The following is a 22,690-nucleotide window of genomic DNA, read 5'->3' on the forward strand; positions in this document are numbered from 1 at the left end:
ATTATAGAAACTTTACAGTTTCCAAGGGCATGCTTCTTTTGCCTGGTTGGCTCATTCAGGTGACCTCCTCTGCCATACTCTTGACCAAGATAATATAAATCATAGTTATGTATGATTCTGACTGTAAGGCAAAGTAGGGGAAGAGATAGAGACAGGGCTAGTGCTAAACAAACTAGGAAGCTGTTTAATGAAGAGCAGAGCAGGTCCTTCCTGATTGACCTAGTTGTTATTACTCTCCCCTCCTAAAATTCCTTTTTATTTACTCTGAATAAATTTTGCATATGTTTATCAGACTATACATTATCTCCTTCTCTCCCCTCTCCCCATACTTCTATTAGAATGTGAGTTTCTTGTGGAATTTTTAATTAATTTCCTCCCCCCCCTCTCTCTCTCCTTCCTTCCTTCCTTCCTTCCTTCCTTCCTTCCTTCCTTCCTTCCTTCCTTCCTTCCTTCCTTCCTCCCTCCCTCCCTCCCTCCCTCCCTCCCTCCCTCCCTCCCTCCCTCCCTCCCTTCCTTCCTTCCTTCCTTCCTTCCTTCCTTCCTTCCTTCCTTCCTTCCTTCCTTCCTTCCTTCCTTCCTTCCTTCCTTCCTTCCTTCCTTCCTTCCTTCCTTCCTTCCTTCCTTCCTTCCTTCCTTCCTTCCTTCCTTCCTTCCTTCCTTCCTTCCTTCCTTCCTTCCTTCTTTCCTTCTTTCCTTCCTTCCTTCCCTCCCTCCCTCTCTCTCTCTCTTTCCCTCCCTTCTCTCCCCCCTCTCTCCCTTCCCCCTCTCTTTCCTTTCTTCCTTTCTGTTGTTTGCATCTAATATGCTGCCAACTATGTAAATAATCAATTAAGAAATATCTGTTGAATTGAATTGAATAGAACTAGACATATGAAGCATTTAAAAGGTTTATAAAGAGTTAATCTCAGGCTTTATGCTTCCTCTCATTTGCCAAATATTTCTTTCTTTCTTTTTTGTTTTTCAAATTGACACGGCCTCATGCTGAATAAGATAAATTTCAGAAAAGTAAGAAGTTCATTCACTTTGGACTGAGAACAGGCCATTTTGAACTGTTTCTACTTAGTGTGGCATGTAAGCTAAGTAGGCCTGGCATAGAAGGATGACCAACATTATTAAAGAGGACAGTTAGGAAATCAGGGAAGGCAGGGGCCTTTCCTACAGCCGCTCCATTACCTCCAAGGATGTGGCTCGAAGCCCGCACACGTCCCCTTGCATCTCAAACAAGGCACACCTCTGGCTGATTGCTGTTGGCCTAGGGACATCTGGAAAAAAGAGACAAAAAGAGGGTGTTTTCCTTCAAAACATCTTGGACTGGGATGCTTGACCTCAAAAGGAAAAAAAAAAAAACTTGGCTAGAGGGCCAAGGAATTGTGTAGAGTACCGAGATGAATAAGCCATCACTTATTGTTTACCAAGGCTACATGAAGGGCAGCTAGGGAAGTAGCTCTCCAGGATGTAAATCTGAAAGGGTGGGGTTCTTCAGGATGAAATATAGAGGTGCTAATTCCCAGGGCCTCTGCTGTTGTTGTGAATCACCAAGGCAACATTTCAATTGCTCAGAAGTGAATTAAACCCCTGCTCCATTTCCCATCTCCTTCTATCCCTCCCTCCCCTCACTGCAATGGAATCTTTGGGCTTAGGCTCTCTGCTTCATCTATCTGTGATTTATGGACAGAGCATGATTAAATCAGAGTGGCAAACACAAACAGATGTTTATTCCACCACATGTTTATGGTCTGAAATAGAACTTAAATATTTTTACTGAAATGTTTAATGTGTGGAGGCTAGATCCAAGTGGGCCTCCATTTCTGATGAAGGGAAGATATTCTGTATTTGTTATAGGGCAAAAAGATAACTAGCCACAGTACATATTGTGTATTGAACCCAATCTGTGAAAAATGCACAAATAGTTCCCTGATGTCTACCCACACATTCTAAACATGCTTCCTTCTCAAAGAGGGACTTGGGAAAATTATCTTGAACAATGCTGTTTTTCTAAACCTAAAACTCCACATGATAATCACTAGCTAGACATGGTCAACATGGTGTATTCTGTTTAGATCTTTATGTACTTCTATTATATTTGTCTCTTCAATGTGGATAGCAAGCTCTAAGGGGAAAAGAGCAATATAATATGTGTTTGGAGAAAAAACTTGATCATACTTGAACATGTTTGGAACCAAACTGATGCTGGAATTGAAAAGCATTATAAAATAGATCTTTTGTCAACTTCCAAGACAAAGATCTGGATGTCTGATGAAGTCAGTGGGTAGAACTTGCTACTCTAGAAAATGGATAATTCTTATCTCTTGGATAAGAATGCTTAAATTTTACCAATTAGTGATTAAAATGATTTCTGTTTTTAAAACAAACAAAGGGCAACTAGGTGGTGCAGTGGGTAGAGCATCAACCTTGAAGACAGGAGGACCTGAGTTCAAATTTGGCCTCAGACACTTAACATTTCCTAGCTGTGTGATCCTGGGCTGGTCATTTAATCCCATTTGCATCAGCAACAAAACAAAACCAAAAAACCCCAACAACAACAAAGAGTAAAACACTTTTAAAACATTATAGAAAGTTAAATCTTGCAATGTCCTCAGAAGGCATCGAGAGCAATTCTATCATTTTACAAATGGGAAAACTGAGGCCCAAAGAAATGAAGTGACTTGTTTATGGAGTTCTCATGATGATCACTCTCCTGATTCCCAGATGATTAGCAATATAGACCATTACCTCCTTGGATAGGATCATAGGTTCATAGATTTAAAATTGGAGATCTTAGGAATCAAATCATCCAACTCCTTTAATTTTGCAGGAAATGGAGGCCCAGGGAGCTAAAGTGGTCACTTAGCCCGTAGTAGCAGAGATGGGTAATGACCACAAGTCCTCTGACTATAAATCAAATATTTGAATGTCAAAAGTAGGATTTGAATGCAGGTGTCCTTGACCCTAACCTCAACATTTCATCCATTCTCAGTCATGATTCCTGGAAAGTCTCACGTACCAGTGAGTTGGAAGACTGGGGGAGCGGGGAATGAATGAATAACCAAATTAAAAGGAAAAGAAACGTATTCACATGCTAAGTAGCAGCCTTAATCTTTCCAGAAGATGGTATGTTATTATGGAACTGCAGGACAAGGCAGGTCCATCTAATGCATAGCATCATTTAACTGGACTGTTGGGGTTCTTTTATGTCATACAAAGAAAGTATATTATTTGATAATAATTTAGGTTCCATAATCAAACATTCAACACTTATTTTTTGCCACTTACACATTCAATTAGACTTTTAACAAGCTCTTCCTGGCTTGAGATTTTTATAGATAGTCAACTGGAGAGCACTTCCCAGAGTAAGGAAGATTGCTATTCTGGTCACATTATATGTTTCTAAAATGATATGTCTTTCCCCCCCTGAATATGTATATGTTTTGCATAGTTACATATGAAAATGGAACTAAAGGTAAGTTCTAATACCATTATCCCATATGAAAATTTCTAAGGAGAATTTATGGAAGGATCATTGGCTTAGAGCTGGAAGGAACTTAACAGTTTTCTAATCTAACTCCTTAATTTTATAGATGAAGAAAATGAAACCCTAAGCTTACATGAGTTGCTCAAGGTCACCTTATAGTAATGGCAGAAAGGGGATTCGGGCAGTCCTTTGACTCCAAATTCAACTCTCTTCCTTTTGTAATATACTAGATCCCCTAATTAGCAAAATAGAAAAATAGTGATAGATGGGGGGGGATTTCAGTTATGAAGAGAGCATATACATTGTAAGAGAAAATGTACATTTGTTCAGCAAAGTATTGGAGGAATGCTTCTGATTTTTTTCTGTTCAGTCATTTCAGTTGTGTCTGACTCTTTGAAACACTATTTTTTTGGAGTTTTTTTGATGAAGATACTAAAGTCATTTGCCATTTCCTTTTCCTGCTATTTTTTCTTCTTCCCTCCCTCCCTCCCTTTTTCCCTCCCTTCCTTCCTCTCTTCTTTCCTTCCTCCTTTTCTTTCAGATGGGTGCTGAAGCAAACAGGATTAAGCAACTTTCTCTATAAGCACATAGCTAATAAGTGTCTGAGGCGAGATTTGAACTGAGGAAGATGAATCTTCCTGACTTTAGACCTGATACTCTATCCAATGAGCCACACTAGCTGCCATGATGCCACAGAAGGAAGGGCTTTGTCCTATTCTCACACTAGAGCTAGGCTTTAGTATATTTATTCAGTTTGGAGATGCTGAGAAGAGGTTCTCTTTGAACTCCTATTTTACTCCATTTACATTATAATTTAAATTATTTTATCCTTATTTTTCTTCCACTCATCTAAGTCTCTGTTTCTATTTAGACTAATCAACGAATTGAGAGCAAGGAACTCCCATCATGGAGCATGGTGCTCAGTATGTGAGGGAGTCAATGTATATATACCCTGTAGACTTATGAGAATTCAGAGTTGGAATGGGATCAAAACCCAAACCCAAACCAAATAACCTTATTGTAATACATTCAATTACTTACCTAGCCTTTGTTCAAAGACACCCAGTAAAGGAACACTCATCACACTCTCCAGGAAGCCCATTTAACTTTGAAATAACTCTAATTGTTAGAAAGTTGTTTTTTCTCCCTGGTATTAAACCAAAATTTAATTCTTTTCAATTTTTACCCATTGCTCCTAGTTTTCCGCTCTGGGAACCAAGTAAAACAGTTGGAGATTTCTCTTCTCTAAGTAAGATTAAATATTCCTCAGAATAATAAAAAGAAAAGGAGGAGGAGAAAGAATAGGATGAGTAAGAAGCAAAAGAGGAAAAGAAAAGGCAGCCAAGAGAAAAAAGATACTCTCATTATGTTCAATCATTGATTCAAATGTATGTTGAGAAGATAGAAAATTCAGTCTTGACACATTTCTCTGTTACATGCTTTTGTGGTTTCCATAGTGACAGAGGCCCCCAAAGGGAGGAAAAAAATAAGTGTCCCTACCAGGGAAGAAATACATTTTGGCAATCTGGTTATACTTGCAGCCAGGCCACTGGCAAAAGGCAGAACATAATAAATTCTCATTTGCTTTTTCCCTGCCATTTATTCAAAAATCAGCATAATGCAAGCTTTGGACAAACCATATCGTTGTGAGAAGGAACTCAGAAAAATGATGATTTTGTTTATTGGGGGAAAACTCACCCAGAAACAATTTTTAAATTAAATATATTATTGTCTATAAATTCTAGGTTTATTAAGTGGGGACTGTCTATCAAAAGAATGCGTACTTTCTCACAGGAACCAAGAATAAAATAACTTAAAAGGAAAGATTAAAGGGATGACTTGGAAGAAAGACAATGTCTGCTCTAGAGCTTTTGCCTGGGATGGGGGACAACCACAACAAAATGCAAAATAGTCTTTATCTTCTATTTACAGTATGTTAGTGCATCTGATAAAACACAGTTATGTCAAGAATTCCAAAAGTTCTAGGCAGGTCTGAGCCTACCCTGGGAAATTTAGGATCAAGAAGGCCAAATAACGCCAACATATGCCCCCTTCCCTCAGTCCCTACCATGTCTATTTGTGTGGAATGAGTGATAAATGATTAATTATCAAGAAATAGTTCTGAAAGGGCAAATAAATCATATCTATCTATCAAAACGTCTGTGTGGGGTCGGGGGAGTAGGTAGATCAGCAAATTGGAAAACAGAGATTATAATAATTCTTGGGGCAATATGTCCTATTGGAGAGAGAGTTGATTTTGAAGTCAGGTAGCTTTGTGATGATGGGAAATTCATTTAACAAATCAAGGTCCCTGGTTATACTCTAGGATGATAAGTTACAAAGGTACCACTTGTCAAGGATGAAGACAATTTACACACTGAGCATTTCATAAATTGGTGAAATTATAGTATATGACCAACTTTACTTCCTTAAATAATCCTAATAGTAATAACACTTATGAAACCAATTCCACAAGTCTGTTATAAGCATATTGCTCTGTAAGTCTTGGAGTACCAGATCGCTAGAAGGTATTATCATCCATGTATGACTGTTCTCTTGATTGATCACCAGAAAATTGAGCTACATCCCATTTTTGAGTTTTGGTTCTTTCTTCTGTCTCCATCTAAAGGCCTGTAGAACTGACTGCTGGGAAGTTTGAAGGCACATAGAGCTTGTCTTGAGATTGAGGTTTCCTTAACCTTCAGGGTCCAAGTGTTGACAAGGACCAGAACTATAATCTGTGGAAATACGAAGAGTGATGGATAGCCCCATAGTTGTAACATTCCTCATGTCCCTGTTTGACAGCTTTAATTTCCCATGCTATGCTTAGAAATAATCATTGACCTTTGAGCCCTGGCCTATGGAGAGTTCTGGAAAGCAAGTCTACAGAGTGGGACATAGACGTGGCATGGCATGGGATAAAGTAATTTCTTTCTTTTGTTTTCTTCTATATTTTTATTTCCATTACTTTTTCCATTAAATTTATTAGTGTATGAGCTTTCCATAGATTAATTTTTAGCAAAATATTTTTGTTCAGATACAAAGAAAGTAAAGGTTATTTATGGTTTATGTTTACTTAAATGCTTTTAAAAATATTTTAAGTTGGTGCTTTAAAGTTTGGTCTGGTACCAGTTGGATTCACAGTGTGGTAGAGTAGAAATGAATCTCCTTCCCCAGGATTGTGATCTTTGTCTTCTTTCTACTTAATTTACCTTTCCTTTTTGTTTATCCTGTCTCCTAAATGATTTTCTCCCCTTGAATCTATTCAATTCAGCAAACATGAAAAAGACAAAAAAAAAAAAAAAAAAAAAAAACAACAGCCTTTGCATTCTAATAATTTATACTTCCTTCCCCAATATTCCCCTGTTCACCTGGATACCCCAGGCACTAGTGCCGTTGCTATGATTTTGGCTACTCAATGCTTACATGAATCAGTTCTCCATGCTCTCATGTTTCCTGTACTCCCTCTTACCTCCACCCTCAGGAAAAAAATGAGCAAAGTTCTCATAGCCCTACATACTATTAATAGGTTAAATTAAATTTGTGATAAAGCGGATTGAGATCTTAGAGCAGGGATTGTCATAATTTTCTCTCTGTATCTTCAGCAATTATTGCAGTCCTTGACATAAAAATGATAAATAAATGATTTTCCATTCATTCAGTAATTCAATCAGTAGAATAGCACCCTCCCTTAGATTATTAGAATTCAGTTACTTACAGCATGGATGGTTTATTGGGTGGTGACAATAGAATTTACTTTTACTGTAGGCCATCACGGGAAAAAGAAAAGGAAAACATTTGTTTTGTTTTGTTTTGCTTTTCCAAGCAACAATGCCATAATAACTCATAAACTTGCTCTAATGTCCCCTGATTTCATCTATGCTAATTAGGGGGCTTGCAAATCATAATAATTAATGATAAGGTCCAGTTAAACAAGTTTAAAATGAGAAACATTGCTAAAACTCATTGTTCTCACTTTCCAAACTCTAATGCTTCTGAGCTCACAGAGCAAAGCAATATTACAAAGGGGAGAAGGCAGTCTTGGGACTATGGTGATGATAAGAGAATCACATTCTCTTAGAAAGAAAATCTCTAGGTGGAAGCTGCTTCAGGGGAAGGGTCTCTTTGTAATTTATCCCAGGAGACATAAGCTTGGCCATAGTTCTTGGACCAATGCAAGTCCTCCAATAGGCAGGCTATCAAGAGGCCATTCTTTAACAGTGGCCTAGCTGGCTATGTCAGCCTGCGGAGGGAGGGAGAAACTCCCTCTGATTTTAGATCCTCTCACGGTCTTTAGCCTTGACTTATGACAGCAGGCCAGCTGGGGCCAAAGATGGCGAAATCATCTATCTGATGGGAAGGGGGGGGGGATTGGGAGACTTGGTTTAAAGGGTACAAAGCACAACTTGGTTACTCTAACCCGGATCCTAGTTTCTCAAAGCCATTCCTGTTCCTTGAAATAAACTTGTGTTTCCTTTTGTAAATATTCAGGACAACACATAGATAGACATTTCTGATGGATGAGTGCTAACTGTCAATGGGCAATGGACCAGAATGATGGCTTTCCTTAGAGGGAAACAGGGACAACAGCCCTGGTTTCACATAGTTTTCCCATGAAAGGCCAGTCTGAAAATTCACTACTTAAACTTGTGCCCCTTAGAGACAGGCAGACTTGAATGCTGGATACATTTTGTACCCATAGAAATCTAGAGAAACATCATATTTGAGTTCTGGATATAGGTGGAGGAGGAAGCAGGATAGGGAGATATGTGTACCTTGAAGACAAGTTTCCTAGAAACCATCATCACTAAAAACACAAACAGGCAATAAGAGTCAACTAGCTCATTCCTGATTCTTAAATAGTTTCCCTTATTGTTTATCTAATTTTAGGATGTATTAAATCAGAGGTTCTCAACTTGGAGTTTATGAAGTTGGTTAATTTTTTTGAGAACTTTAGTTGCTTTCTTTTGGAATATAAATGTATTTTATTTTATGCATTTAAAATATTTTTCTGAGGCATTTATAATCTGTATCAGTCTAAGATAGTAATATATGATACATAAAAATTAAAATGTTTATTAAATTTTAATTAAATGCTCCTGATATAAAGGACTATGGGGTTTGATGGAGAGCAAAGTATTGGTATTTTCTAACGTAGAGCTTCAGACTCATTCAATTTGCCTCCATTTTACTTATCTCCTACTAACCCCCTACCATGAACCCTCTACATTAGGCAGGCCTTCATTTCCTCAGTAAGCCTCAGTCATTTCCACTTTTGTGACATTATTCTTTTTTGAACTTCACTGTGAGCCCTCCTTCACTGAAGTCATACTTACTTCTTATCTCTTAATCCAACACTACCCATTCATAGACTCATACAATTTTAGAATACATAGAGAATTTTACTAGTTTGATTACTCATTTGAAAGATAAAGAAAATCTGATTCACAGATGAAAAAAAAAAAAAAAAAAAACAACGATTAGATACTATTAGCCCAATCATCTCAAAACAGTGTTGGTCTTTGTATCAGAAGACAGAAATTTGATTCCCAGCCCTAATCCATATTATGGGCCTGGATAAGTAAATAGGGAGAATTATACTTGTATTTTATATCCATCCATCCATCCATCCATCCATCTCCATCTATCTATCTATCTATCTATCTATCTATCTATCTATCTATCTATCTATCTAATTATCACTAAGTTGTAAGGGAGGTATTTTGGAAGTCCTACAGAGCTATAGAAACTCTAGCTCTTATTATTGGTCTCCCAAGAACACTTCTGTGGTGGTAGAGCTCAAAATGGAGCCCAATTTCCTGATTTCTAGTCTGGGATGCTTTCCATCCTTCAGTGACTAGTTCTAGTCTACTTCCCCCATGGAATTTTCCCCTGCTATTTAAACTCACAGTGATATCTCCCATAGAGGTAGTTAGACGCTAGGAAATTTCTCCTCTGCTCCAAATATTCAGTTGGTATTGATCTGTCACACAGATATAGGATAAGAAATAAGGAATGCAAATGGGATTCTGTTTCACAACCTCTCATCTGGAGAGTTAGTCTGATTTTTCTTTTTATTCTATAGATATCCTGAGCTTTTTTCATTTATAGTTTTCTACCTTCCTCTTGCTTTTTTTTAAACTAATGCTCAGACAACTCAATGTGATTGTGGGAAATGGAGCATGATTTACACATGTATCCTCCAGTTCTAGCTGTGAAAGACCTTCCTGGGTTCCATCCAGAAGATGTTAGATCTATCTATGTTGGCAGAATAATAGCTTCAAGTTACAATTATATAATAATTTAAATTCTTCTGAGTTATTTATATCTGATATTTCATCTAAGCTTCTCAACAACCTTGTGACATAGAACTGCATTATGTCCATTTTACAGATAGGGAAAATGAAGTTAAATGAGAATGTGACTTGCTTCCACACAAATGATTAGCAACAACAGAGTCACTTGACACAGGTCTTCTGGCTCTAAAGCTGGTATATCATTTATTTTTGTATACTACTAAGGATACTTGCTTCTTAGAAAAAATGCATTAGAAGGCAGGAGTGTTTAGTGAGATAAGGGAAAAAAGGAACAAGATTTATTAAGTGCCTAATATGTGCCACACTCTAATGAGAAGCATTTTTAAAATATCTCATTTTATTCTCACAACAACTCTGGGAAGTAGATGCTATTATCACCATTTTACATTGAGGAAACTGAGGCCAGTTGTGGTAAATGGACTTGCCCAGGGTCACACAGCTAGTGAGTGTCTCAAGCCAAATTTGATTTTCCTGACTTTTAGCCTAATGCTTTCTCACTTAGCTGTCTAATTATTACTTTAAAAGAGATAAAATAGATTTAATCTTTTAATTGTATAATTATAAATGTATAACATTACTTAAGAAAGCAGATAGTTGTGTATGTTAAAAAATCAGTAGAGAAAATAGGCTAGTTTTATGAAATATGTGAAAAATTTGGCTACTTCCCATGCTCCTCCTCACCCAGTATTGACATTGAATGTAAATGAAGGGTTAATATGGTTATGAAATTTGAGCAAGAGTAAGTGGGTAGTTATACTTAGCAAAGCAACTCCATATGGAGAGAAGGAAACATTATAAAGTGAAAGATTTCTCTGTCTAAAATGTACAGCCAGTTTTCCGTGCCCTGGGGCTGGTTCCAGGAATTGCCTAACACTCAGAGCCATGACAATAAGAGGCAAATACACATGGATGTCTAACCTCATTCAAAAGTTTTAACAACATTCATGGGGTCCGAGCCATGGGCATAAAAACAGTGACTTTGAGCTGCAGGGGATTATTGAAAACATCCAGTTCATTCCCTTCATTTGACAAATGGAGAAACTGAGATTTAGAGTCCAATGACTTGTTCAGGGTTATAAGTCTTCATCCAACAGTTTCATGTACAACCAAACAGGAGGAACAGATCCCAAAGTACAGACCCCTTTTTCACAATAACATTCCTCCAAACTTTGTCTTTGATTAGTCTATATATCTCATGAATGTGGCAGAAAACTCCAGCCTATCCATACCCCCAATACCTTATTTATGTCCATAAACACAAACCATTCTCCTTCCCAATCTCCTCCAATGCCATTAGCTCAAATAGGGTGTATAGTAGTATAGTAAATTATCAAGTCACACTTTTGGAAAATGGTGCTCCTGGAAATAAGAATGTTTCCAAAAGAGTGTTTCTTATAGTTATTCTTCTTATAAAAACTGTGCATCACTAGACATGGAAACTATGGTTAATTGGTTCTATGCTGCCTAGAGAAGAAGAAGGTGGTTATCTTTCCTGATAGGAAAGGATGTGATTTCACTTGCCTTATTCTTCCCTCCTCTACTGAAGATGACTTGGAAATGCCAAATTTATTTAGAGATTTCTTTTTTACTGTTACTTTATTTCATGGCTTTCCTATGTCACATACTAATGTCTACTAAACACCCTTCGAAGAATGGGAAGACTTCCAACCTTCAAAGAAGAGATTCATCATAAGCTGCTCTTTACTTTGCTGTTTCTGGGCTCTGACCCTTGATTCAAGATGATTTAGCAAGATGTGCCCCATGCCACGAAATACACCTTATTGATCTCCATTCCAGAAAAGGAGAAATTCCAGGGAAAAAAATGAGAAAAACACACATAGGGAGAAATATTTCCCAGGATTCCAGATTATTGCTTTTTTTTTTAATTCCTCTTTTTTATACAAAGGTCCCACCTGATTTCCTCTAGTTCTCCCCTGATACTCTATTATTTATCTTCAAGTTGGCTGAGTTGTTAAGGAGCTATTCCAAAAGTCTATAGTAGCAATGGTACCTTGCTTCTCCTGTTTAATGTCAATGGCCCCCTCTTTGTATCTTATTTGAGGGTCTTAATACTTTCACTGAGCTAACTTTCCTTGTGGGATGAATTTTGTTTTCCCTACACTTCTAAAATAAAAATACTAATGCAGCAAAATCTCATAATTTGAAATAATTTGAGGATGAAGTTCCATCGGAACTCCTGAAAACTCTGATTTATGTTTCTTTGTTAAATGAAGTTTATTAAATTCAGGTATATCCATCTATTAGCTTGAACTCTGGGGCTATCAAAGAGAGGTCTCACTAGACTTGCTTTAGTGAATAGAAATGAATTATTTAAATCTACTGCATTAATTATATGCAAATGAAAAACTAAAATGCTTGAGTAGAATTTTTCTTTGGTAGTCTAAACAGTCCATCTATAATTTGACTCTATCCATTTTTCTTCTACAGAAAGATGAAGTTTAGACCCACTTATATATGAGTATAAGGAGCTGATAAATGTCTTCTCAGTGTTACCTTAGTATTCCAAATAAAGTGTTTTTTTTTCTTTTGAAGGGTAGATAATTTAGGGTGCCTGTTGATTTATTTCTGACATATGGTAAGAGTAATTAATTTGCCAAAGTAACTATGCAATCAGCTCAGGCCTTTCAACAATCAGACAAGGAAAAAACCAAATTAAGAATGGACTAACCACACAGGGGAAGGGGACTTTGGAAAATATAGGTGATGTAAAAACAAACAAACCAAAATCAATAAAAAGCTATAATAATAAACTATTATTCTGTAAAATAAAACCTGGAAGCTTCTATGTCTGAAATTGTTTTTCTTCATAGTGTTAAACTCAGACTAGTTTTGAGAAGTCTTTGTGATTAGGATTCACATGTTGCTTCTCAGTTGTTTTATAACTTTATCTCTATGTGACCTTGTTTAAGGTTGTCTTGGTGCAAATAGCAGAATGTTTTGCCATTTCTTTTTGCAGTTCATTTAATAGATGAGAAAATTTAGGCAAGCAGGGTTAAATGACTTGCTCAGAGTCACATAGCTATTAAGTGTTTGAGGCCAGATTCAAACATAGGAAAATGGATTTTCTCATTCTAGGACTAGTACTCTATCAAGTGTGCCAACTTTCTGTCCAGAATGGGTATGGAATTGTAATATAATGGGACATTTTGGTTAATCTGGTACTTAGACTCTATAAATCCTGCTTGAATGAACAAGGGTGCAAAGAATTGAAATTAAAAATATATTTAATAATAAAATTATTTTGAATACATTTGAATGTGATCTAGTGGCAGAATTTCCCAACACAGACCAACTGTATAAACATATGCAAGCCACTGATGCTTTCAATTTACTCATCTGTAAAATGGAGTAATGGTATTTCTGAGGATTATTGTTAAGAAAGTATTGGGCAGACGGTGAAGGATTATAAAAATGTGAGTGATTAGTGTTTGTTTTATGTTATTCTGAGGATGTTATATGTTCATGAATCATGGAACACTGCCATTTCTAAATAAGTGAAGTTCTGGGTCACCCCAAAAGTGGGTATGAACAGACTACACTACACAAACAAGAAATTACGAAGGAAATACAATGTAAAAGATGTCATGAAAGACAAGAATGATCAGAAAAGAAAATTAGCTCTCATGGTAAAGTAGGCATGGAAGCTAAATAATTTATGGATATCTCATGTGCTTTATGGCTCACCTCAAGATATGAAGAAATTATATTTTGGATGAGCCCCCAGAGGGAATTACACAAAGATACAAATGAGCTTCACACAGGACAGGTAAGAATAGATATATTGACGGGAGTATCAACATCAGTGAGAATATTGATTTGTCCTTTTCAGAAGTTGAGGTATCACTTATTGATCAGAGGGCACAGGTATTGCTTTCAGACCTTGGTGCCATTTTTATAATGTCATTTACCATTTTAATGTTCATCTTTGGAAGTACTAATTATCATTGTCTGTCCTTCATTTTAAAGAGGACCAAAGCTATCACTGGATGATGTCTTAATTTGTGTATGAATTAGATTTAAATGAGGCAGAGTAGGGCAAAGTTACCAGTCTCACTTTCTCTTCCAGTCATCAAAATCCAGTGGTAAAGCAAAAGTCAGGACCACTAACAATAGCCCAGGATACAGCAGATAACCATGAGGTCTTTAATGTCTTACCAAGCTAAAGGTGCTCCACAGCTCCTGCTTCAGCTGCAAGTAGCTGTTGACAGTCTTGGAAGAGTGATTACTTGTTGTATATGTGATAGAAGGAATTTTTAATTAGATGTAGATTGGATTGAAGAATACTGAAATTCTTTCTAGTTCTGAAATCCCATCATTCTGGTTCTCAGAAGTACATGAAAATAACTTTTCTTGTCTTACTAATTTGCAAGATATATAGCACAAAATACATTTAACTCTTAGTAGAGAACTGAATATTCCAATTTTATAGATTTTCCCAGCCTCTCTAATTCTTTTTAGCGCAATTAAAAACAAAACAAAACAATGATTTTAAAAAATCGTCTCAGACAAAGATAAATAAGTTCAAAAGGAATGAAAAAGTCATTTTTGGAACAACTGGAATAGCTGGATACTAGAAATGGTTTAACAAAGGAGGTACAGAAGTTCTGTGTAATTTAACTTTTTGACATTGTCTCTCCCAACTGGAATGCATCCTTGGAGGTTGTCTAGACTACACTTGATAGTTAACAATATGTTCTCTTTTCAAAGTTAAAAGATAGGACCACCTTGCTTTGAAAAAAAACAAAGTAACCCCAAGAATCCCATGAATGAGGCAAAGTTGTTTATGGACCAAGTCTTCCTCAATATAGCATTTGGCAACCAGGTGCCAGGACCACCTTTGGTTAATGGGTTCAACATGGAAAAAATAGGAAGCCTCCCTGAGTAAGCCATCCTGGAGTACCAGTTAAGTACTCTGGTCCCTTTTCAGTCTGCCAGCAGAATGTTAAACAAAATGATTATGACTGACCAACGAAAGGAAACCAGTCCTTCTCTTGCCAGTTTCTTGCTGATAGTTGATGTTTACATGTACTTGTGGCCAAAGTCTTCCTTTGAAATCCTATGTGTACAAAGACTCCGACTGGATAGCACTGATAGGACTTTAGTGCTATGCTAATATTTTCCTTTGACACTAGTTCCTTTGGAACCAGACAGAGACATTGCCCCTGGTAAAGACAAATGCAGACTGGCAGAATCAGTGGAATTATCGTGATCCTGTCTCTGATGTGACTGTAAACTGCCTACATTTCCAACAAATTGTTTGGGCCTTTATGTGAAGGACTTATGGCTTATTTTAGTAGCCGGGAAAGGAAAATTTTTTCTGCTAGATCCCTAACTATTCTTAAATTATAAGGGAACTTTTGAGATGACTGAAGACCTCCCATTCCAAATACAACCTTTGTGTTTCAGAACTGGAAAAAAAAATGGTTGATATGGAATGACTTGATTTGGTCTTCTCTAAAAAGAGTGAAATTGAATTTGAATGGATGAAAAAGCTCCCTAAAGTTCACTTTTCCTTTAGGATTTGTGTTCCTTCTGGGGACTCCTTTTTTGCCAACATATGCTTTTTTATAAGCAGTCGGTAACTGAAGTCTCCTGGGAATCATTTGTACAGGAATTTTCCATCCAACTTTGAAGATTCAAGATCAAGGAAACACCAAAACCAAAAGTTACTATTGTAATGGATCTTCTTCATTCTGCTTTTTAAAAAATGTATTTTTCTATTTCTTAATTGAACACAAATGATTCCTACCATCAAATGATGCCTTAAGGTTATCCTTGACATTAAAAAAATGAATTGTCTTCATGGTTCTCTCTCTCTCTCTCTCTCTCTCTCTCTCTCTCTCTCTCTTCTACTCTAACCCAGATGGTTTATAAATAAACATCTGGAATGTCATGTTTCATGACACTTGTCATGATACTTCCCTAGTCTACTTTATCCCCTATTTTATAAGGCTCTCCTATCTTCTTATGTTGTTTAAAGATGTTTACAAGGGGGTAAATTTGGATGAAAAGGAAAGAAAAAAATTCCCTAATTCAGGATGATTGAGCATTTCAAGGATAATATACTTTCATTAGTTTTCATTTTTAAAATGGGTTTGCCTCAGGAAAAGATATCTTTGGGAGGGAGCTTATCTTGAATATTATTAATTTTTAGTTTTTTTTTAAAGTAACTGCTTCACAAATATATATATTTTAAAATAATTCTAAAATCTTTGTTTATGCAAAAGTATTTTTGCTAGTCTCGTTGTTGATTTCTTAAGAATTTTTACCAGACAGTGGAAGGAGTGAAGGATAGACAGACAAGAAAAAAGATTTATTTAAACAAACCATGGTATTTTAAATAGTAAAAGACATAGTTTGAATTTTGAAGACAAGCTAAGTAAAAAGTTAGGTGAGAATTAAAATGAACCTTGTTTTCAAATAGATTTCCTTGCCTCTTCTCTAGCAAGAGTTTCTTTCAAGTGGTTTCAAGGAATAATTTTCCTCTCTTTTTATTTTTGCCCAGTAATGTTCATTATATTGATTATACAGAGGGGCTCCCATGGTTGGGAAAGACAAACTGATGAGTAGAGGTTGCATATAGTACAAATAGACTCCATTTTTTTTAGAGGGAGTCAGTGAAATACACTGAAATGGTTAAGGTGATGAATTGAGATGCAGCCCCTGACCAACAACATTATTTTTTTTTTTTACCAAGTCTATGTTCATCCTCAGTCAAATTACTAAGGATTGGTGTATTGGAAGGTAACTGAGGTAAAATGCCTTAAAAAAATCCACCCATTCTTAAGTCCTCTGGCTCATATCTCCTTATATACTTTTCCTGTGTATCAGCAATGGCTTAGATTGAGAGAATCATTGATTTTAAACTGGAAGAAATCATAGATGTCATTTAATACAATTCTCATTTTACAGAAGAGAAAATTGAGGCTTAAATTGCTGAAATTATTTGGCTGGATTTAAACTGTTGAAATGACCTGCTTTAGTTCACACAAGTAGTAGCAGAACTAATATTTGAACTCATATTTGTTTATATAATATATGTAAGCCCCACAGTTATTTGATTTGTTTAAGGAGTTCTGTCTTTGTCCTTTGAAATCCAAAATTGACCTGACAAAATTGATAAGTTAATGGATAATTATTCCCCTTACAAAAGGGAAGGGGAGAAGGGGGCAAACATTTATTAAGCATCTACTACGAGTCAGGCACTGTGCTAAGCGCTGTATAAATGTGATTTTATTTGATGTTCACTATAACCTGGAAGGCATTTGCTATTATCATGCCCATTTTACAATTAAGGCAAAGAGAGGTTAAGTTATTTGTCCAGAATTACATATCTAGTAAGTGTCTGAAGCTGGATTTGAACTAGAGTCTTTTTGACTCTATAGCCAGGCACTGTGCTAAGTGCTGAACAAATGTGATCTTATTTGATGCTCACAATAATTTGGAAAGTATATGCTATTAATACCCCCATTTTACAGTTGAGGATATTAAAGTAAAGAAGATCACAAATCTAGGGTCTTATGGACCCTAAGTATTATACAAATGTGATTTTATTTGATGTTCACAATAACATGGAAAGTATATGCTATTATCATCCGATTTTACAATTGAGGAAATTAAGGCAGAGAGAGGATAAATGATTTGCCCAGGATCACATGTCTAGTGAGTGTCTGAAACTGGATTTGAACTACAGTTTTATTTTTACTCTCTTCTCAGTGCTCTATCCACTGCATCACTTAGCTGACTTAATTTTCAAAATAGTGGGATTCTTCCCATGAAAACAAGGACTTGGCCAGAATTACAAAGCAGAAATAGGAGATGAGAGCCTTGTTTTAAAAATGGGAGTGCCAATAGTCAGACTACAGAGCAAAAGGACATGAGATGGTTCCAGGGTCTCCACTGTCTTGTACATTGATGAGCATGTATTTAGCAAAAAAAGAATTCTGGAAAAGAAAGGAAATGGGGGTGGAGAGAGGACATCCTGTAATCCAATGAGAAAAGAACTTTTCCAGTTATCTTAAGTTGGACTTTGAAAACCCAACAAACTGTAAGAAACTGAAAACTAGGAAGTGATATAAACTTTCAGTAACGTCCAACAGATTTTTGGTAAATTTTAAAGTTGTCACTCTGGATCACATACTCAGACTCACTTAATGGTAGAGAAATTTACCTATTGCTAACATAATGGTTGTGGATCAATAAGAATTCTTAGCTGAAAATCTCTGTGAAGAGTCTATTCTCTTGAGACTCCCAAGCAGAGTACGGCGGTTTAACTGAAGTTCAAGGCATAGATTTTGAAACAACTAAGGAAGCATGAGATAGGCCCTATTGAACACTGGCCTTGGAGTCAGAAAGACTCACACACTGGCTGGCTCTGTGACATTGGGGCAAGTCACTTAGCTTCCTGACCTCAGTTTTCTTATCTTGAAAATGAGGATAGAGTTCTGAATACAAAGTGTTCTGTAAACATTAAAGCACCCTATAAATATCAGTTATTATTATTATTATTACCTTCCGACCTCTAAACTTCCTTGCAAAATGAAATCTATAGCCATAATTAAAATGGACCAGTTTCTGGTTCATTCATGTATTCACAAAACAGAAATCTGGGCAATCAAGTTAGGAGAATAATAATGCTGGCCAAAATCACTATAAATTATATATTATATACTATATATATATATGTATATATATACATATATAGTATATTTAGAATAATTATATACTAAATTATATATACTATATATATGTATACATATGCATATATGTATATATATGTATATATATATATATATATATATATATATATATATATATATATATATATATATGCTAAATACTATAATTAAAGTCTAGGGATTGGAAAAGGGTCTTATTTCCATTTCTTATACCTCCCCCACACCCCCAAATTCCTCTATTTCTCTTTTGACTATAATTTCTATAATCAGAATCATAATTAGGTCAGAACTGCTTGCCTCTGTTCCCAGGTACTGACAGTTTCTGTATTCTGTCTACAAGTAGTAACCACCAATTAGCAAAAATAATTAGCTAAAATAAGAAGATGCTATATTGTGAGCCTTTCTCCTCTTAATACAGCTACAATCCAAGGGAAGTCCTCCCTGGCCCAACCTTATCCTGCTTTTTCTATGTCCACAGTTCAATTCCTAGAAATTGACTTTTCAGGTGTCTTAGAAGAATCATTACTATATTCAACTATTTAAAGCCCTCTTGTCCACAATTTTATATTGTAGTGAAATTATATCTCATTATTTTCTATGGATTCTCAATTGGGAAGACCTATGATATTTGCTAGACATTATTAACCTTGCTTTATTTTTTCCTATATGACAGAATCAAGAGTAATGGGTATATATTGCAAAGAAGTCAGTTTAAGCTGATATCAGGAAACAAATAATAATAAAGCTTCCTAATAATGAGAGCTTTTCAAAAGTGAGATGTGATAGATTTTTCTCCTCCTTGGAAATCTTCAAGTAGTGGATAGATAGTTCCTTGGTGAGTATATTAGAGGGAGGATTCCCTTGTGAGTGGAGTAATCCCTTCCAACTCTCCAATTCTGTCTCCCACCATGTCTTTCCTTGGGTGACATCCCAGGATCTCTATACTGCTTGGACCATTATCTCTTTCCCACTTGATAGTATTTGTCTTTAAAGTATGAACTGAATATATCCTTCACATATTTTGCTCTGGGCACACTTTGTGGTATTTGTCTCAGGTGCCAGAATTGCTAATACTGACTCTGGCTTTCATCTCAATGGGCCCTTTGGATTGAATATTGGCCAAGGGTAATTTGTTTAAAGTAAGGATCACCGCCTGTAGTACCAGTGACACTGCTGGAGTTCTTTGTATTCCCAGTGGTACAAAATAAGGCACTTAATTAATATTTATTAACAGGTACCTGAGACAATATATAATTTTTTATTTTCCAGCACTCTCAACCATTAACATTATCATTCTTTTCTCTCTTCCCTTCAAAATCTGGCTCAAATCCTCCTTCATAAAACTTGCCCAGCTTCCAACTTTTCTTCTAATATTTTTTCACCCTCTTTCTTTTTTTTTTATTAAACAATTGCCACAGTCCCTAATTCATGACAAGCATTGTGTTAGAGCCTGGGGAAAATACCAAAAAAGGTTCCTAGTATCAAAGACCTTATAGTTCAGTTGCAGGAAAAGGAATATGGAAAGAAATATGTATTTATAGAGCATCTGTAATGTGCCAGGCACTGCACTAAATATATACAAATACAAATATTTGCAAATATTATCTCATTTGATTTTTAAAGCAAAACTTATGAGATACATTTTTATTATCCCCATTTTGTAGTTGAGGAAACTGAGGCAAACAGCAATTTAAGCAAATTGCCTAGGATCACAGCCAGTCAGTATCTCAGTCCAAATTTGAATTCAGGTCTTTTTAACTTCAGATTCCATATTCCCTCTGCTACATGTGAGTAGATGCTCCAGGAAAAGACATAAATAAACAAAAAGTATTCTAAAAGAAAAGCTAATATATAATTTAACTCCTGATGCTTAATACCACAATAAAAGATCTGTTAATATGAAAATATGGGGCAGCTAGATAACACAGTGGATAGAGCACCGGTTCTGAACTCAAGAGGACCTGAGTTCAAATTTGGCTTTAGACACTTAATACTTCCTAGCTATTTGAGCCTGGGCAAGTCACTTAACCCCAATTGGCTCAGCAGAAAAAGAAAAAAAGAAAAAAAATACACACATTATTAACTCCTCAAAGGAGGCAAAATGAGTGCTGTGAGCCAGCAGAGAGCTGTTCTTGTTGGCCAATCATTGTAAGAAATCTTTATAAATAATGGAGATTTGAACTGGACCAAGATTTGGTCCAGAGAAGATGAGGGAGAGAGAGCATTCTTGCTGGGTGCTATAGCTTGAATAATATCATGTCTCTGGCACTGTGAAAAATCTGAAGGAAATGTAAGATAAGACATTACAAGTAGAAGTATAAGATGGAGCAGTCATGGTTAGGTGTCAAGTCATCTCAAAAAAAACCAAAAAACAACTGGTGGTTTTAGTGGACTATAATCTAAAAATGAGAAAACAGTGCCTATGGCTGCCACAAAAAGTAATATGCTTTTGATCTGCATTTCAAGAGAATTAGCTTCCAAGAATAAGGAAAACATACATGTACTATGATCCATCTTGGGCAGACTGTATCTGGAAAAGTGTATTAAGCTGGAACATGACACTTTGGGAAGGACAATAAGATAGTAGTTAGAATCCAGAGAAGGGCAACCAAAATAGTAGGGGGCCTTCAGTTCTTGTTAGATGAAAATTTATTCTAATTTTAGCCTGGAGAAGAGAGGACTCAAGGAGAAAAACAGTAGTCGTCTTCATGTAATTGAAGAGATTTTGACTTGTTCAACTTGTTCCCAAAAAGCAGACATAGTCACAATGGATGCAAACTTCATAAGGATACCTCTAACATTTAGGGCCATTCCTAAATGGGAAAAACTGCCCTTAGAAGATAATGAATGGGTTCCCTTTTGTTGGAGTTCTTGAAATAGAGGCTGGAAGATCACTTGCTTGGTGCATTGTAGAGGGAATCCTTTTTCAGGAATGTGGTGAGCTAAGTCACCTCTTAGGTCATTTCCAACCCTGAAATTCTACATTTCTTTATCACTTAGACCAGCTTTGTCTGACAGTGATACCAAGAGAAATAAGAGGGTATTGTTGTTTGCCAGATTACCCTTCTGAGAAAGTTAGAAACATTTTCTACACATTCTAGTTTCCTTCCACTACTCCGAATGGGTTAAGAATCTATCTTAACCATTTGAAGCCTATCATAACTTTAGTCTGGGGCCATGGACATAATGTCCCTTAAACTTCCTATTAGCTGTATATTTGTCCCAAAGTAACCTCTTTTTCTGCAGGAGTTGTTTTTGGACAGGGGTTTCAAGGAAGCCCCAGAACTCTTGATACTTTCAGATTCCAAGATTTGGGGAAACCCTCCTTTCCCACTCATTCTCTTGATCCCCTTCAAGTGTTTAGAAACTTGGATAGATTCCCATTTCATTCTCTTTTAAGACTGAAAAGTTCTAGTCTGGTTAGTCCATCCTTAGCCCCACGTTCCTTCTAGCAAGTTCCAAGTTATTTCAACAGCATTTTTTTCCACCATCCATTTAACTCTGATGGCTGTTAGGGAGGCAAGGATGAGGTGGGATACTTTTCCCATCCACCCCTGTCTAGTCCCTGGGCCTCTATAAACAGAAGGATGATCCCTCTAATTTCATTCTCCAGATAACTGGCGGAGAACCATGTAGACTGTCTGGTTCTTTCTAATGTAACCATAAGCAACTGTCAAAAGTCAAGAACAATCACCGGAGTGGCATTTTGATATAAAAACCATGTGTTTAGCATTTCAGCACAGGACAGGCTCTCCAATGCTCCAGAATATCAAGAGAAAACATATACATTACAGCTGACAAAATCTGCAATGAGAACACAGTAAGGAAACTGACTATAACTGGAGATTTTGGACCTTGTTAACTGAAGTCCCATATTTCAAAAAAGTTTATTTTCTTCATAGTTCATCAAGGATTCCTATTCAAGTTTCCTTTCTTCTAATTATTTAAATGATTTCAAAACTAAACACCAAATGCCAAGCATATCCTTTCCACGTGACATCTTAAATGTTATTTTGTCTTTTGCCAGGATATAGAGTACTGTGTTTGGCAAATGAGTGGTTATATAGATCATCACCCCTGGACTGAGTTAGTAAGTATATTTTCTGTCCCTCTTCTTCTCATATGTGTCCCATGTCTTCTTGGGACCTTTGGTCAGTGAGCAAAGCTGAGACTTAAAACAGTGAGGCTCATTAGCAATGAGG

At 36.3% G+C, this 22,690-nt stretch overlaps 1 protein-coding gene across 1 annotated transcript in view; it reads right to left on the bottom strand.

Annotated features, from left to right (window-relative positions):
* LMCD1 (LIM and cysteine rich domains 1) overlaps window positions 1-22,690 on the bottom strand; it is a 76,308-nt gene that overhangs the window by 41,365 nt on the left and 12,253 nt on the right. The window contains exon 2 of the mRNA XM_074284033.1: window positions 1,174-1,262. Coding sequence (XP_074140134.1) covers window positions 1,174-1,262 — 89 coding nt within the window. The remainder of the gene's footprint in view (window positions 1-1,173; window positions 1,263-22,690) is intronic.

This window comes from Sminthopsis crassicaudata, chromosome 1 (assembly GCF_048593235.1).
Source record: "Sminthopsis crassicaudata isolate SCR6 chromosome 1, ASM4859323v1, whole genome shotgun sequence".
Lineage (NCBI taxonomy): Eukaryota > Metazoa > Chordata > Mammalia > Dasyuromorphia > Dasyuridae > Sminthopsis > Sminthopsis crassicaudata.